We start from the raw sequence: 17167 nt of genomic DNA on the forward strand, positions 1-17167 counted from the left end.
GAAGAAAAAGGTAAATACTCACTCGTTGCCTGAGACAGAAACAGAAAAGAGGGGACGAGAACAGGAGCGATGAACGTGGGCGATGAGAGGTGGAAGCAGCCAGGGGTTGGCTGAAGGCATATGGAAACAGGGAGGACTTTCTGGGCTGTAACTCTACACTCCTCCCCTGCAGCCCCTCCGGAAAGTCCAAGTCATGGAGGAAAAGCAGCTCCTGATGCCACAGGCTGGAATGGAGTGGGGAGAGAAGCTAAACCAGTGTGGACAGCACTGAGGCGTGAAGCTCATGGCCCCAGGCTGAGCCATGAGAGCTGCACCCTGGGAGGGGGAATGGCAAAATATTCCACCCTGCCACGTTGCTGCTCCGAGAGCCCGCGGCGCTCGGCACCCACTGACCCGAGCAGCGACCTGGGTGGAAATGGGCTGGAAGGAGACTCGAGCTCCATGCCTGAACCCAGCACAAAGCGCAGAGGGCTTCCTTCTCCCGATTTACGCAGCTGAGACTCCTCGGTGCAGCGCCCGATCGCAGCGGGCTCATTAAGCCGCTGTGTTTACTGAAGATAGCATTGTGCAGATGGCAAACATTCGGTGACGGGCACCCAGTCCACCCCCGCCTTTCTGCTCCCAAGTTAAAACCAGCTGTTCAGGCAGGCTCGGAAGAGTTTTACAAGCTGGACTTCTTTTCAGGGAGCTGGGTGGCTTCGCATTACCCTGGGAAGGAAGGAAATGTAAGGGAATGCATTGATGATAATGGCTTTAAATTGGGGGGGGGGGGATATTTAAACTAAGCATTAGGAAGAAATTCTTCACGCTGAGGGTGGGGAGGCCCTGGCCCAGGGTGCCCAGAGCAGTGGTGGCTGCCCCATCCCTGGAGGGGTTCCAGGCCAGGTTGGATGGGGCTCGGAGCCCCTGATCCAGTGGGAGGTGTCCCTGCCCATGGCAGGGGTGGGACTGGATGGGCTTTGAGGTCCCTTCCAACCCAAACCGTTCTGTGAGTCTATGATTCCATGACTGATCTCCTATGGCAAAAAAGTCACTGAGTGCCCTGTTGGGGTGAAAAGGGAATTTCTCTTGCTCAGTCCCACTTTGGACAAGGCATGCATGGCCCCAAAAATGATTTGGTAGACAGTGTGGTGTTGGGCGGACGGTTGGGCTTGATGATCTTAAGAGGCTTTTTCCAACCTTAATGACGCCATGATTCTAAAGCGGAGCAACATGGGGGAGGTCAGAGAGGCTGGTGGGATGCTGTGACCCATGCGAATGGCAGCTCCTGGGGGCTGGCAGCAGCAAACTCTGGGAACGAGAGCCTTTGGGGTAAGCAGAATGCCTGCAAGAGGGAAGGAGTCCAAAAAAATGCAACATGGGAACAGAACAAGGAGATAAGAAGGCAAAAAATAGGTAGCACATCTGGATAAGTGTGACCTTTCTAAACTGTTGCACCTTGTTCCTAGGTGGGTTGATCTCCACTTATTTCAAAGGGATTTGGGAGATCTGGAGGATCAGCCCTACCGTTTCTTGGTGCCTCAGCATCTCCTTTCCAGGAAGAGATGCGACTCTTTACAGCCAGACCTGAGCTCAGAGGATGGGATAGTGCAGCCCCTCCTGGACAGAGCCAAAGCGGGAGTGCAGAACAAACATTGGAAAAATGGGACCGTAGGGGCGTGCAGGAGAAAGCAGATTTAGAGGAGCGGTGGTTTATTGTCCATTTTATTTTTGCTTGCACTGGTAAGGTCCCTCTCAAAAACGTAGGGTGTAAAAGTCATGCGAGAAAAAGACAAAGGAAAAGACAGTGCTTAGGGCTTCACCAGCTGTCATCCATCCCCTGCGATACCTTTGCATTCCACTCGCCTCAGGGGCCTCAGCCCAGTCCGAAACCTCTTGTGACTGCAACGTTTTTGACGTGGCTAGCTGCCAGCAGCAAGGGGTGCAGAGGTGCCTCTGAAGTTCCTCTCAGGAGGCCATGCATCTCCTTAGGAAATTTTTCCTTGGAAAAGATCACTAGTGAGGCCCCTAAGTCCCTTCAATTCAGGAATGTTTGCTTCATGAGCGCCTACAAGGAAACAGAACTGAGGCAAAGGTGACCTTAGTGTCATGGGAGGGTATGTCTGATGAATACCCACCACCATTCTGCACATGCTCCTTAGTGTCCAAAGGGAGTAGGGACAGTGGTTTGAAAAGGTCTGTCTTTCTCCTTCAAAGCCAGCTGACACCAATGGTGACTGTGTTTTAACCCCAGGATGGGAAGGGCTGGAAGGATCACCTCCTCCTCCTTATGCCACGTCACACAACATCCTCAGAGTCTGTGAAATCCCTTAGCTTTGCATTTTGGATCAGGTCCTCATACGTGGTGGGGCAGTAGGCTTTGTACAGATTTTCAGCCAGTGTGTTGCTGCCTGCAACCACAGCTTTCCGGTTGCGGTTCATGAAGTTCCATAAATGCAGCGCATAGGAGTGGCTGAAATTGGGGCTTTTGTCCCACACCACATAGTACCGACCCCAGGCTGGGTACGGTATGGGGTAAAATCGCTGGGGATTAAGGAAGGAGATGTTCTGGCAGCTGTGGTCCTCGGTGCCTTGGAAATCTGTGAGATTGCAGATGGTTTTGAGCATCCTTGTCATTAAAAAGGGCCCCTGGTTCCCCCAGATTTTCCCGTTGTACTTAAGAACAAAATTCTCCATGCAGTCCCAAATAAATTTATGGTGGGCAGGGAAGCCAAAGATCCCATTGCTGGAGAACTTTGACTTCTGTGCTGCTAGGAAGGTTTCCTCAGGGATGGGCCTGATGGAGATGACATCTGTGTCCATGTAGATACCCCCGTACTTCCAAATGAGCGCCAGTCTGCTGGCATCAGAGCTGACATGGATCCAGTTCTTCTCCTGCTCCGGGACCACCTGCAGAGTTGGAAAGGAGAGACAGTGATGAGAACGAACTACACGCACCCATCGAGCTGCAAATGGCACCATAAAACTGCACCGCAAATGCCACCAGCCGCTTGCTTTTGCTCCGGCTATTGAATGGTGTTGGAATAAGATAAGGGGTCAGTACTGAGCAGTGCTTTGTTAGTAGAAAGGAAAGCAGGAACGTTCCTCGGGTGTTCCGATGGAGTGGACAATGGGAAATCAATGACACCATGAATCGTTGTCTGCTATTCCAGTGGGACACAACCCACTTAACACACTCCCTGATTGCTCCCACCTCTTTGAAACGCTTGGAGGGTTTTCATCGAGAGTCATTTTCTCTCAAGAGAAGGAAGACTGGGGGAAATGTTGCCTGCCCTGCGTGGAGACAGAGCTGAACACATTCCACAGAAGCTGCTTGCAAGAGGTTTGCCAGGAGCTTCTTTCCAGGGTGGAGCTTGCAAGACCCCACCTTGGGTTTGCATATTTTCATTACAAAAAGTGAAACGTTTGCCACATCTTATCTACTGCGGGCTTTGTCGCTGTGTGGCAGCATTAACGAGCGCCCAGGCAGCACGTTTTGTTCAACTGGCTTCTGTTGAGAAAGATTGTTTGGCGGTGTTTTATCAAAACACATATGCAATCTATTTTTACCAATGTTTCCTTTGCCAAAAAAATCCAGTTCTCCAGATAGGGAGGAAAATGCTGATAATGTGTCCAATCAGCAGATAGATGAATACACTGCAAAACGTGGCCAAAATGAATCTATTCTGAAATAAAAAGCCAAAAGTGACTCATTCCACAGAGCCAGTCCTGCGTTCCTCCATTCTGTTGAAGCTTTCTTCAGAACTTTTCCCCTCCCTATTTAGAACTAATTTCCTATTTCCCTATTTTTCCCTTATTATAATGCTCACCTGGTTGTACCACTGGAGCAGAGGGGTCTCCTGGAAGACAGTTTCCATCTGGAGAGGAAAAATGAAGACATTCTTCATGGAAGACAAAAGCGAGAAGGCTGCATAGCTGGAGTTCAATTCCAACACCGTGTCATTCGTAAGTCCCTTCATAAAGAGGATGACAGGCCGGTCCTGGTAAATCCTGGCAGCAGACTCTACAGAGCAGGACACCAGTGGGGTTGGCTCCAGACGCTCCGTTGTCTCCAGAAAAATGATGCTTTTGCCGAGATTCAAGACCTGCTCAGGTGTCAAGAAGTGCTTGGACATAGGCATGTAGGAGAAGAAACAGCCAGACAGCAGGGAGATCTCGTACAAAATGCCTGAGACAAAGAAGAAGCAGAGGCATATCTGGATTTTCCTCAACATTCTTGCTTTCCTTGGGCCTTTGGGGTCATGCCTTGGATGTGGACGCTAAGGAGAGAAAAGGAACAGCAAAAATAAACACTGGTGTTGTTACTTAGCAGGACAGGGAATTGGTGGGACATGGCTTTGGACAGTGTAGCATGGAGGCAGAGTGGTGAAGCTCATGCCTCTTCCCCAGCTCAAGCCTGGTGAGATGCTTCATGGTGCAGAGGGCTCTGCCCTGCAAGGTGAAGTGCTGGGGTCCCACCTCCTCACCCCCAGCCAGGCAGGGGGGACCAGGAGTGGTTTTAGAGGAGGAACATGCAAATGTATCTCACAACACAGTCATTGAGTTAACAGAGACGGAGGGACCATGGAGAAGAGAGGGGAGAGCATGGCGAGAAGGATCACCTCACTCCATGACAAGGCAAGGACCACCAAGCCCATCTGTGGGGCAGGCTGGCATAGCAAACTGTTCCCAAGCACTGCAGCATCACATCAACACTTGTTTGTCCACAGCAGGAGATGTTGAGGGATCTAAGGAGCAAAACGTGCTGGTGGAATCAGGTGATCATGGGGGCTGTGAGTGCCAGTGAGAAGGTCATGATTACAGTCCAGGATGCGTGAGCCAAAGCAAAACCCTTAGCATGTAGGCACCAAGGTCTCTTTCCCAATCTGGGTTTCAGCCCATGCTTTAACCCTGAAGGCTGGGAGGGACTCGGGTCCAGCAGGGACAGGGGCTGCAGAAGGAGCAGAGAGAGGCAAATGTAAAGATAGAAAGCAGTTGGGTTTGCACAAGCACAGAACTGGGACCTACCTGGATTATAGTTCTGAGAAATCCACATTTTGTGATTGTTTGTCTACCGTCACGCTGGCAATCAGGCTCCCTCAAAGCCCCTCTCCCTGGTGAGGACACCCAAACTGTCGACAACATGCAAAGGGATTTCTGAAGGAGGCGTCTGATGCACAGAGGAAATATGGCTCTGCCAATGGCTGAACCTCAGTCCCCGAAACAGCTTGGGGCCAATGGGACCCACCTAAAAGGACAAAGAAGGAACAAGTCTTAGGTTGAGACCCATCTTATGACCACACCAGCCTGGCCCAGCCCTTCATTCCTAGTCTCACCACGCCATGAGCCTGCACAGCACCAGAGGGTTTGTGCTGGTGAGATTCAATCCTGCCTCTTCTCTGTGTGGCACTGTCTGACGGGCTGGTGACACAGAGAATTCCCTCCTGCAGTGCCACCTGGTTGCCACCTGCAGAGATCATGATCCAGGGCCCAAGAGAGAGGAGATGCTTTGACAACCCAATGTCCAAGCAAAGCCCTGGAAGTCTTTATAGCTCAGTTAATTAAAGGGAATGGGAGGAAACACAGCTTTGTGTGCTCAGATAATTAATGAGACGCATTCCCATGTCACCCAGCCAGAACACAGAGAAGTCCGTGGTGTAGCAAACCCCATGGAAATTCCCCTGCAAGCGCTGAGCGCATGCTTGAAGTTCTGGCAGCTCCCAATCAATTTCTTGGAGCTAGATCTCATCGAATTAAATATTAAAGCAATAACAGTTCCCAGCAGAATAGCTTTCCATGCTGCACAGCAGATTTTGTCATTTCCCATCGCCGCTGCACGGTTTCTCATTACACACTGGGTTCCCACCACATCGTGGGAGGAGATGCCAGGGGTGAAGTGAGTGACAATGCTGAAGCCACCAGGCACCACTGTAGCTGTGGGTGCGCTCTGCTGGACAAAGACGGCAGGTTTGCAGAGAGGAAATGCAGCTTAAATATTAATTATCATTATTACTATTATTATTCCCTTTGTTTTCCCACCTGTTCCCATTGTCCTAGTGCTCTGCAGAGAAGCCCCTGCCACAAAAGGCAGCATCTGACACCCAGGCCCTCCCTGGAGATATCGAATTTGAACAGAAGACAGAGAACGGAGAGCAAACACAAATGATTTGGTAACAAGTCATTCCCTGACCTGCAGAGTGCCGCAGCCCCAGCGCCGTCCAGATGCAGCATAAACACCGTCTGCGGAGCCCACCTCGAGAGGGCTCGGAGAACAGCACAAGTGAGATTAAAATAAACAATGTTACTTGAAGTACAAATTTTCTTTCCATCTTCTCTCTCTACCTCTTTCTCAGCCGCAAACTTCTGCCTTACTCCAGCCATTTGAAAATCATAAAATCATGGGATGCTTTGGGTTGGAAGGGACCTCAAAGCCCATCCAGTGCCACCCCTGCCATGGGCAGGGACACCTCCCACTGGATCAGGGGCTCCGAGCCCCATCCAACCTGGCCTGGAACCCCTCCAGGGATGGGGCAGCCACCCCTGCTCTGGGCACCCTGGGCCAGGGCCTCCCCACCCTCACAGGAAACATTTCTCCCTAAGATCTCATCTCCATTTCCCCTCTTGCAGCTCAAAACCATTCCCCTCATCCCATTTCTGCCCTCCCTGATCCAGAGCCCCTCCCCAGCTTCCCTGGAGCCCCTTTCAGCCCTGGAAGCTGCTCTAAGGTCTCCCCGAGGCTTCTCTTCTCCAGGCTGAACAACCCCAACTCTCTCAGCCTGTCCTCGTACAGGAGCTGCTCCAACCCTTGGATCATCTCCATGGCCTCCTCTGGACTCACTCCAACAACTCCATGTCCTCCCTGTGCTGAGCACTCCAGAACTGGACCCAGGGCTCCAGGTGGGTCTCTCAGAGCGGAGCAGAGGGGCAGAATCCCCTCCCTCCCTGCTGCTCCCACCGCTCTGGATGCAGCCCAGGACACGGGTGGTTTCTGGGCTGTGAGCACATTTTTCTGTCTCACTTTGAGCTTCTCATTCACCAACAAATAAAACAGAAAACCAAACTAAATAGAAACCCCAAATAAAAGAGAATTTAGGAAGCTGCCCCCCAGCAGCTCCCTCACTGCTCTCAGCCCGGTCAGGTTTCCAGGGTTATTTTTCCCCATTCCCAGCTCTGACCTAATCTGCGCCCATCGCTGCTCCGGTGCAGCCCGGGGTCTGCGCCCCCTCTGCTCTGTGCAATTTTTACCTCTCGATGCACTCTCTCGGCAATGTGTGCTTGAAGCAGAAGGCTCAGCCTTTGCTGTGATTAGAAACGGGACCATTGGAACACCCCCAGTACGGGATTAATATTTCTCCTTTGATGGCCCGGAGGTCCCACGTCCCGAGCCTCCAGGAGCCGCCAGAGCCGTTCGCGTTTAAAATAGCCCGGGAGGCATTTTATTTGCAAATTGTAGGGAGAGAATAAGTTAAACCTCCGACAGATACCGACGCTGTGAGGAGGAACGCGGGTCCTCGTCGCCTCATTGCGGGAAATCGTTTTGCCTGGCGGGGATTCCAAACCCCCGACGCGGCGAGTTAGGAATTCTCATCCCATTTGACCTGGAGGCTGCTGCTATCAAAATGTTCCCTTCCTGCTCGCGTTAAAAGGGCTGCAGAAGTGAATGTTAAAAATGAATCCCGGGCACTGAATGGATTCCCTCCGGGACGCGGAGGGGTCGCTTTTCATGGGGTAATTTCGGTACTTCGAGTGCGGGATGAACACGGGGGGGGGGGGGGGAGACTACGAGAGAGATTCCTAGGAACGGGTGATAATTCCAAGGAGGCGGCCTCGAGCCACGTGTGGAGGGGAGCGGCAGAGGGATGTGTCCGTGGACTCCACCGAAGGAGGGAGCGACTCAGCCCGCCGGGATGCCCGCAGCCCCGCGCACCGCCGGGGCAGCCTGGAATCACAGAATGGGTTGGAAGGGACCTTCAAAATCATCTAATTCCAACCCCCTGCCACGGGCAGGGACATCCCACTCGATCAGGTTGCTCCAAGCCCCTTCCAACCTGGCCTCGAACACCTCCAGGGATGGAAGATGGGCTCAGATTTCACGGGGATGAAGTCTTCTCCTCATTTGCCAAAAGGATTCCTTTTTAATCCACAAATAACAACACCTGCAGCTTTGGGTTCAGGTGGGGTTTGAGCTTTAGTCTGCTTGAAGCGAGTCACCCGCGTTGTCAATCACGTTACATTACGTTAACGTTATAAATTCAACCCATATCCCGGTCCTCCGGCAAAGCCAAACCCCGCTGCCACCGAATCCTCATCCCCGCGGCTCCTGAGCATCCCTCGAGACTCAAAAGGGAGATTCCCATCCTCTCGCCTCTTCCCCCGTTTCCTCCGAGAACCAGCTGGATTTGCATTTGGGTCTGACCCCTCCAGCTGGGCGAGGGTCCCTATTTCTCCTGGCAGGGAATAACCGCGGGGAAAAACCCATTTGCAACACACGGCATCGCTTGGACCCGCGCTGCTTTACTCCCGTGTCTTTACAGAATCTGTTCAAGTAAATGAGAGCCACAATCGAGTCAGGCATGTGCGTACACTTCAAAGCCAACTGCCTTCCAGATTTAACACCAGGCGCATTTCGAAACCTCTTTCAAATGGAAAGCCGGTAGAAGAATATCATAGAATGAGATGATCATGGAATGAGCAGCCTCATCCAGTGCTTGGTGTCCCTGCCCGTGGCAGGGGGGGTGGAATTAGATGGTCTTTATGGTCCCTTCCAACTCAAACCATGCCATGATTCTAGCAGAATGTACCATTTTCACTACAGAGGGTAATTAGCACAGTCTTTCCAGGCCCCAGCAGCGCACGCCAGCCAAGAGGTTTCTTCCCACACCGCTTCTCACCTGCTTTCTGGTTCTACAACTGGGCATGTTCATAGAGAGAAACCCAAACTCACCTCTTGGCTACAAGAAGGACCCGAAGCGTGCAGTCTGCTGGGAAGCAAAGCCAAGCTGAACCACTCTGGAAGGAATCCACAGCCGGCGGAGAGCCTTTTCCCTGTGCCAGAGGAGCTGCTCTGCCTCTCCACTATCTTCTGCCCTGCCAGGGCTTGGAGCAGCCTCATGGCCTGTTCTCCACCAGCTCTGATGTTTGCATTCTTGGTGTGCGGAGATAAGACTGAGCGAGGAGCCAGGGCTCTTTTTTCGAAGGTGTGGGCGCAGGGGCGTGCAGAGTGAGGTCCTCTGCAGAGTGAGGTCCTCTGCAGTGTGAGGTCCTCTGCAGACTGAGGTCCTCTGCAGAGTGAGGTCCTCTGCAGACTGAGGTCCTCCGGGCAGCACAATGTGAGCCCTGCTGCTCGGAGGGTCAGGGGAGGTGCTTGAGACTGAGCAAAGTAGGTGCCAAAAGTCAGACCATTAGCACCTTTATGGGTGGTTTATGGCACATTAAGGTCCTTTGTATCTAGAACAGCACTTGTGGAGGCTACTTTGCACCACAGCTTAGATCCGTTCGGGCTATAGCAAAGAACAGCAATGCTGGAGAGGAGCTGATGCTGTGAATATTTCCAAGGAAAGCAACAAGAGGGCCTCCTACACAAGCACATCCCAAATGAAACCACAGATGCTGAACTGGCTGCCCGAGGCGCTCGGTGCCTGCTCAGCTCCCCGTTAGCCATCAGGCAGGCAGGGAGCTCTGCTGATCCGCCAGAGCCTGGTTGTCCCCACAACCCCACTCGGGAGGATACATTGAGAACTACAGGAGCACCGCCGGAACGTTCCCAGGATGGGGATGACCCACTTTAGGTTGGAAGGATCCCCAGAGCTTTCTCGGCCCTGAGATCTAAGGGGCGTGAACTTCAGTGCCAGCCCTGTGCTGGGCAGCGGGGTTGGTGAGGGGAGCACCAGCGAACTCCCCGGCCCGGCCGAGGAGACAGAGCATCCCACTGGGATGCAAACCCCTGGCTCCCGGTCACCCACAGCAATCAGGCTTCGCAGCTCTCCTCCTGCTCCTTCTCACCTCCCTCTCCTGCTGTTTGGCAAGGCTGTACATCCAGGGCAGATTTGCCAGCAGGGATGGAAGCTTTGTCCACCGAAACGGTGCTGCATCCCTGCGCGCTGCAGGCACACAGGCAGGGCCAAACCATCCATTTTCCACCCAGAGTACCACCTTTCTCCACCAACAGCAACCGCCTGATGGTTATAAGCCACCAGAAAGCGCTCGGCTCATCCCCTCCATAGCTTGTGATGGTAGCAAACCCCTGCTCTTAAGTTATCTCCGATGGCGCAGGGCTGCTGGTTCGCTCCCGGGCAGCCGCCGCGCCCCGCAGCAGGGAGCTGCCCCGGCCGCCCCGGCTTTGTTTGCGCTCCTGCGTACGTGTTTCCTGCTGCGGAGAGCTGGCAGGGGATGCAAGAGCGGCTGATGTTGCCACAGCCGCGCAGAGCAAACAGCCCGCACGGAAAACCATCGAGATAATCAGGGCTTAATCAGCAGATAGCGCCCGGGGTGAGAATGCAAGGAGGGCTCCAGCCCCACAGCAGTGCCTGGGCCGATGACGTCGGTGAGGAGCCTCTGCGCCCCGACACGCCTCTCCGCGAGGAACCCTCTCCTTCGGCAAACACTCACTCAAGTCCATCGTTTGCAGTTCGACCTCCAACGAAACAGCGTGGCCAGGCTTCAAAGCCAGGAGCCTCCCTGAATGCATCCATCCATCCATCCATCCATCCATCCATCCATCCATCCATCCATCCATCCCTCCATCCCTTCCCGGTGCCCATGGGTAGTCTGAGCCTGCAGGATGCGTTCGCATGGGGGCACACATGGGAACAAAAGGCAGCTGCTATTAAGAGTTTCAGCCCAGCTCTTATTTCGCACCACATGAACGCATCCCCCCTCCTCCCGCACCAGCTCCCCATCGCCCGATGCGCAGCGCCCTGGACTCGGCAGCGATGCAGTCCGCTGCTGCAGAAGGGGTGGCGCGGAGCCGGGGCTGCCCCATCGCCAGCACACGGGGGAGGCTGCGAAACCAGGAGCTAAAGTGCTCGGGCTCAACGTGCAGCAGAAAGCGAGAGGGCTGTGCGTGAGCAGAGGCTGCTCCCAGCCCCGGCGGCGTAGCGCAAGCAGCTGGGAAAGCGCTTCGAGGTGGAAAGGGGGTTATTTGCCTTAGGGGGGGGGGGGGGGGGGGGGGTCTTCTGTCTTCCTCTGCACCCTTACAGGCAGAGCCCCGGGATTTGGATGGGCTCGGATCTCCTAAATGAGCATCTCTGCCTTTGAAATGTGCTTTTGAGGGCTGGACTCCTCGCTGTCTCATAATCATAGAATCAAGGAATGGTTTGGGTTGGAAGGGAGCTGAAAAAAATAATCGAATTCCACGTCCCTGCCATGGGCAGGGACCCCTCCCACTGGATCAGGGGCTCCAAGCCCCATCCAACCTGGCCTGGAACCCCTCCAGGGATGGGGCAGCCACCACTGCTCTGGGAAACTTTCTCAGGGCTGAAAATTTCTAGAAAGAGATCTTTGGAACTACTTCATCAAACAATTACATCAATTTGCTCATTTGGGACAAGCATCTGTGTTTCCAAAGGGAGATATAGGAAGTGCGAGCAGAAGATAAGCCCTAAGGTAGTTAAACTCCGGAGCCGGGCAGTGGTCACAGGCACAGACCTGAGCAGACCCTTGGTAAGGTTTAGAAAACAATATATTGTGTAATATATTTTCATATTAAATCTGTGAGTGCGGGGGTGGGAAGAAAGTTGAAAGAAGGGAGATTGAGATGAGATTTTAGGAAGAAATGTTCTCCTGTGAGGGTGGGGAGGCCCTGGACCAGGGTGCCCAGGGTGTGGAGGACCCATCCCCAGAAACATTCCAGGTCGGGTTGGATGAGGCTCTGAGTAACCCTATCAGGAACATGTCCCTGTTCCTGCGGGGGGCTGGGAGGGGTGGGTGGGTGGGACTGGATGACCTGTAAATGTCCTTTCCAACCTGAGGCATTCCATCATTCCATGATTCTATGATTTGCTCCCTTAGTACAAATGCCTTCAGGGATCCCACTCGCGGGTGTTAACTTGCAGCACGGTTATCTTTTGCTGTGTATTGAGAGCTTCTGTCTTTTTGAGATAGGGTAGGAAACTCCTTTGCTCCTTTTGAGAGGGGGAGAGGTTATAAAATAATGCTTTCTTAGTTATTTTACAAAAAAAAAAAAAATCAATAGCTGTTGCTTGGGAAAGAGCGAAGCACTTATACCTCACACACCCGTGACAGAGGAGAAGGAAGCTCACTCCTATCACTTTGTTATAAGCAGAGGGACCCGGAGCTGCATCTCTCGAGGCTGAGCTTGTCAGCTTAGAGGAAGGCAGGGCACTAATGCATGGAGGAAAAATACCAGGGGAGGGAATGCAAGGAGCCAAACTGTGCCAAATTACAGGCAACTGTAAAGCCAGGTATCTGTGATTAAAGGTTTCCATATTTATCTTTCTAACACTTGCAATGTCCATACTGCTATAGAGATAAAGCAAATGTAGTGACTGAAAAGGCAGTCACCGTATCTGCACCATGAGAAGAGTTTACTTTCATGTGTCTAATTTTACTTTAAGCTCTTAGAACTTCCCAGCGTGTGATAGCATCACACCCTGCCAACACGTGAGCGTTGTCATAGCTTTCCTATGCTTTAATTCAGTCAGCCTTCACCATGCTCATTTGTACATCACCCTGCCAGGACTTCAGGGAACTCACCGACTGGAAGTGGTTTCAGCACTCGCTTTTTTTTCCCCGGGGGTCGTGGACTGAAGGCACAATGTGATGCTGTCGGTGCAGCTTAGAGGGGTTCAGTCTGGGGTGCTCCCAAGTCTGCCTTTACGTCACGGAGGCTTTTTGTGCCAGCGTATCAGAGTGCAAACACCATTAGACTTCGGGGGCCTCACTTGGCAAAACGCGGTCTAAAAATCTCCTCCCATTAGAACCAGCTCTGTTTCCTCTGACTGGAGTGAAAACTGGAGTTTACGTGCTGTGGATTGTGTTTCAGCCACTGAGGTTCAGACTGTGCAGATCTTTCCCTGCAAGGAAAGAGGACCTCAAAGCCCATCCAGTGCCACCCCCGCCATGGGCAGGGACACCTCCCACTGGATCAGGGGCTCCAAGCCCCATCCAACCTGGCCTGGAACCCCTCCAGGGATGGGGCAGCCCCCACTGCTCTGGGCACCCTGGGCCAGGGCCTCCCCACCCGCACAGCAAAACATTTCTTCCTAAGATCTCATCTCAATCTCCCCTCTTTCAGCCCCAAACCATTCCCCTCATCCCATCCCTGCCCTCCCTGATCCAGAGCCCCTCAAAAGCTCTGTTAGCACAGTGCCCGAGCGGCTGCGCAGCCCCACGCCAATCCCTGCCCTCCCCACGCTCTGCGCTGTGGGGACAGAGTGGCCGCTGCCGTCCCCTCAGCGATACCTGAAGGGAAGCGCTGCCCGCGTGCCGGGGTGAGCAGCAGCACCCGACCCCAGCGCTGTCATTGCCAGAAGGTGGATCCAAGCCCCAGCAGGGCCAGGAGCTGGGTGCTGAGCAGTGACGGATGCCCCTCTGGAGAAAGGACGTTAGAACTCCACAGCAAAAGTCCATCAGAACATCAGGCTTGATTTTATCACCAGTTCGTGGACAGGCAGGAAACAGAGCTTTCTATATTGAAAATATGAATTCATCAGATTTATATTTCAAAAATAATAAATGTTGTTATTATTATTGGAATGAATTTCTCTATTATGTACTGAGTGATTGTAACCATTTACCGCCTCCAGCGCAGGCACAACCTGAAGAATAAGACAAGCAAATAATATTTCTGTAGTGGTTGCTACAGGGCTGCATTGGGGATTTTTTTAAGTGAGAAAGGTATTAGCCAGAACAACAGCAGCAATCATAACAGAAATAAAGTCATTACAAGGTTGTGTATAACACTACCAGTTTTTTTTTCAGGTAAATTTAGTCCGGGGCACGTGACTTTTCTTGATTTCTGGGAGCTCTGCCTCTAATAAGAGCTTCACGCTTTCTGCCTGCTTTATCCGAGGTACAGAGGGAGGAAAGCAAACCAAACCTCAGCAGAAGGACTTCTTGATCCACAGACTGTGAAAGGCTCCCAGTCTGTTTGCTCCACACCCCTTCATCGCCACCTCTTAGCCTGCTGGTTCCGGTGGCCCACGTGTGCCTCCTTGGCTCATGTCCTTCGGAGGAGGGGCTTTCCCTGCAGTTCTGCACATTTCTTTCTCACGGGCTCATCCATAAAGTGCTGCGCGTTGACAAAGAGCAGAGGAGATGAACCAACTGACCATAAATTATGCAGTTGCAAGCGAAATCTGGATAAGCAGTGGATGGAGTGGGTGGGCTGTGATAGATGGCTTTCTCCCAGCTAGCTGACAGCAAGGGTGGTGGAAATAAGGCAGAAAGGGCTGCAGAGCTGCCTGGGAGGCTCTCCAGCAACTCCGCTAGCATGGCCTGGTCTCCCCACCACCACTGGAAGGTTTGTGGTAGAAGCCACGCGTTGCTCTTCACTGTAGTAATTTCCTCTCCTGGTGATTAGCAAGCCCCCATCCAGACCTCGCTTTCCTCATGATCAACACGGTGCCTCTCTCCCAAGAGCTGCCACGACATCGCAAGATGGAAAATCGGCAAACCACGAGGCTTTCCGAGAGGCCCAGTCTTCTTGTCAGCGTATTCTGACATGAGTCCAACAGGATGGAGTCAAAAAAGATGGGATCCCACCATGCCAAAACACAACATTTGGTGGAGCATCTGCCAAAACAAAGCTAGCAGACTGCTGGGAAGGCTGTGTTTTCCAGGGTTTGGGGTTTTTTTAGGCATGCACAGGGGCCAAGAGGATCACTGTGAGCATCTTCTGCTCCCCAGCCTGTGTGAGTGAGCACCTGCTGGTAGCTGGGTCAGCTGGAGGGGACCTTTATTACAAAAGCCAGGCAAAATTTAAACGTACGGCCCCTGCGTGATAGCAAACTGCTCTGCTGCCACCTATGACAATCTCAGCAGGCCACTATCCAGACCTCAGGACTTTTTCTGTGCAATAAACTGGAATAACTCTGCAATTATACAGTCCCCTTGTCCATCACAACAGAGCAGAGGAACCAATCACTTCCACGTTACCTTCATTTCAGGCATGCCATGTCAAAGTAGAATTACATTATGTTGGCTAAAATTCACAGGGAACTTACCCTAATTAACACTGCTGACCACTTGTGTGCGACATCAGAGAGGGCGTGACATCTTCCCACGAGCAGATCCCTGCACTGGTATGCTTAGAGCAGGAACTTCTCTCTCCCAAGGGCAAAAGTAATTTTTGCAGTTATTTGGGAGTTGCTGAGGTGCCTCTGAGCCAGGAAGATCTGTTACAGAATCATGGGATCATTAAGGAAAAGCCCTCTCAGCTCATCCAGTCCAACCCTCAGCCCAACCCCCTGTGCCTGCCAAACCATGTCCCAAAGTGCCACCTCTACACAGTTTTTGAACCCCTCCAGGGATGGAGACTCCCCCCCTGCCCTGGGCAGCCTCTGCCAGGGCTTCACCGCTCTGTTAGTGGAGACATTTTCTCTAATATCCAATCTGAACCCGCCCTGGTGCAATTTGAGGCCGTTTCCTCTTGTCCTATCGCTTGTTATCTGGGAAGAGAGACCAACACCTGCCTCATCACAACCCCCTTTCAGGAGCCAACTTGCAGGCACTCCTTCTTGCCTTCCCTCTAGAAACCTGTGCTCACATGAGGGGACTGAGAGAGACTCCAGATCTTAAAGGGGCGCTTGTGAAAAAGATGGGGACAGTTTTTAGTAGGGTCACTAGTGACAAAACAAGTGGCAATTGTTTTAAACTGAAGGAAGGGAGATTTAGACTGGATTTAAGGAAGGAAAGTTTTACTCCAAGGGTGGTGAGGTGGTGGAGGCCGCATTCCCAGAAACGTTCCAGGTCAGGTGGGATGGGGCTCTGAGAAACCCGATTGAGTTAAAGATGTCCCCGGTCCTACAGGGGACTTGGAACTGGATGAACTTTAAAAGTCCAAACCACTCTATGATCTCCAGAATAGGGAGAGGGGATGGGGAGATGACAGGGGTGGACAAAGAAGGTCAGGGCAGCAGAAAGGGATGTCGAGCAAGGGGGAGGCTAGAGCCAGGCTGTGCGCGACCGTACCCACGTGAGAGGAAATCATTGACGTTTTGCTGATGGATTATATAAATGGAGGCAGAAAGGGAGGCGGGCGGCCAGCAAAAGCAGAGCCAAGCTCAATGGGAGTGAAAGCTTTCCCTCCAAATTAAACACGTAACCAATCTTTGATGGCAAAGGTGATGCGAATTGGAGAGCAAAGGCAGAATGAGAGGTGAGGAATGAAAGCAGCCACATCTGCAGTGAACAACAGGACCCTGGGGGGGACCACGACGGACCCTGAGGGACTGGAGAATTCTCCATCCCATCCGGGGAGAAGCGGCCTGTGGTGGACAGAGAGGAGAGCTGAGATTTCTAATGAGTTTTGTGGGTCAAATGGCACTGATTGAACCCCCAGAAGCAAATGGATTATAAGGAAAGTAATGGAAGATAAGGGAAATGAAAAGCATGAGCTCGCCAACTACAGATGTGTTAACCCGTTTGTAGTCATAAGCGGGATTGTAGGACAAATTCTGAAGGAAACATTAATTAAAGACACTGAGAAAAATGAGATAAAGTGCAACACAGGTTTACCAAAGGCAGTTTGTGCCAGGCTGTGCTGACATCTTCCTTTGATAAGATAATTGGTTTTCCAGACAAGGGAAATTTGGTAGATCTAATCTATCTGGAGTTCAATAAAGCATTTGATATGGTGCCGCATGGGAAATTATTAGCAAAGCTTGAGAAAATGAGAATTAACAGAACTCCGAATTGGTGACGGGTGCAGAGACAGCAGCAGGGCTGTCACTGGGGAAACCAGGCCCTCGAGAGGCTGCCGGTGGGTGGCCGACAACCCTCTCTTGAGGGCGATCCAGGTAAAAGCCCTCCGTCTCCAAGGCTGGAAGCAGAGCGGCGAAGTTCGCTGACTTACCTGGCTTTCCTGCAACGTGACTCGCGCACACTTGAAGCTCGCGACCTTGAAGTCTGTGGACAGGAGCATCGCTGCAGACTTTGTAGGGATGTGTCTGCACCATGAGATGGCAATGTTGTTCTGCCAAAGAGCATCACTCTCCTCCTCTTCCAG

At 52.4% G+C, this 17167-nt stretch overlaps 2 protein-coding genes across 2 annotated transcripts in view; both read right to left on the bottom strand.

The window, feature by feature from the left end:
* The window catches only part of DZIP1L (DAZ interacting zinc finger protein 1 like), a 17193-nt gene extending 16093 nt beyond the window's left edge, over window positions 1-1100 (bottom strand). Inside the window, exons 1-2 of the mRNA XM_054074570.1 lie at window positions 1083-1100; window positions 23-247 (exon numbers count right to left, since the gene is read on the bottom strand). Of these exons, the coding sequence (XP_053930545.1) occupies window positions 23-247; window positions 1083-1100 (243 nt within the window). The remainder of the gene's footprint in view (window positions 1-22; window positions 248-1082) is intronic.
* On the bottom strand, window positions 911-17117 carry A4GNT (alpha-1,4-N-acetylglucosaminyltransferase). The gene is given in 5 exon segments (XM_009570188.2): window positions 911-2889; window positions 3810-4259; window positions 5008-5150; window positions 5153-5227; window positions 17015-17117. Coding segments are annotated over 5 exon segments (1383 nt in total). The 3' UTR covers window positions 911-2277.
* Window positions 17118-17167: the final 50 nt, after the last annotated feature.

The sequence above is a fragment of the Cuculus canorus genome, chromosome 9 (genome assembly GCF_017976375.1).
Source record: "Cuculus canorus isolate bCucCan1 chromosome 9, bCucCan1.pri, whole genome shotgun sequence".
Lineage (NCBI taxonomy): Eukaryota > Metazoa > Chordata > Aves > Cuculiformes > Cuculidae > Cuculus > Cuculus canorus.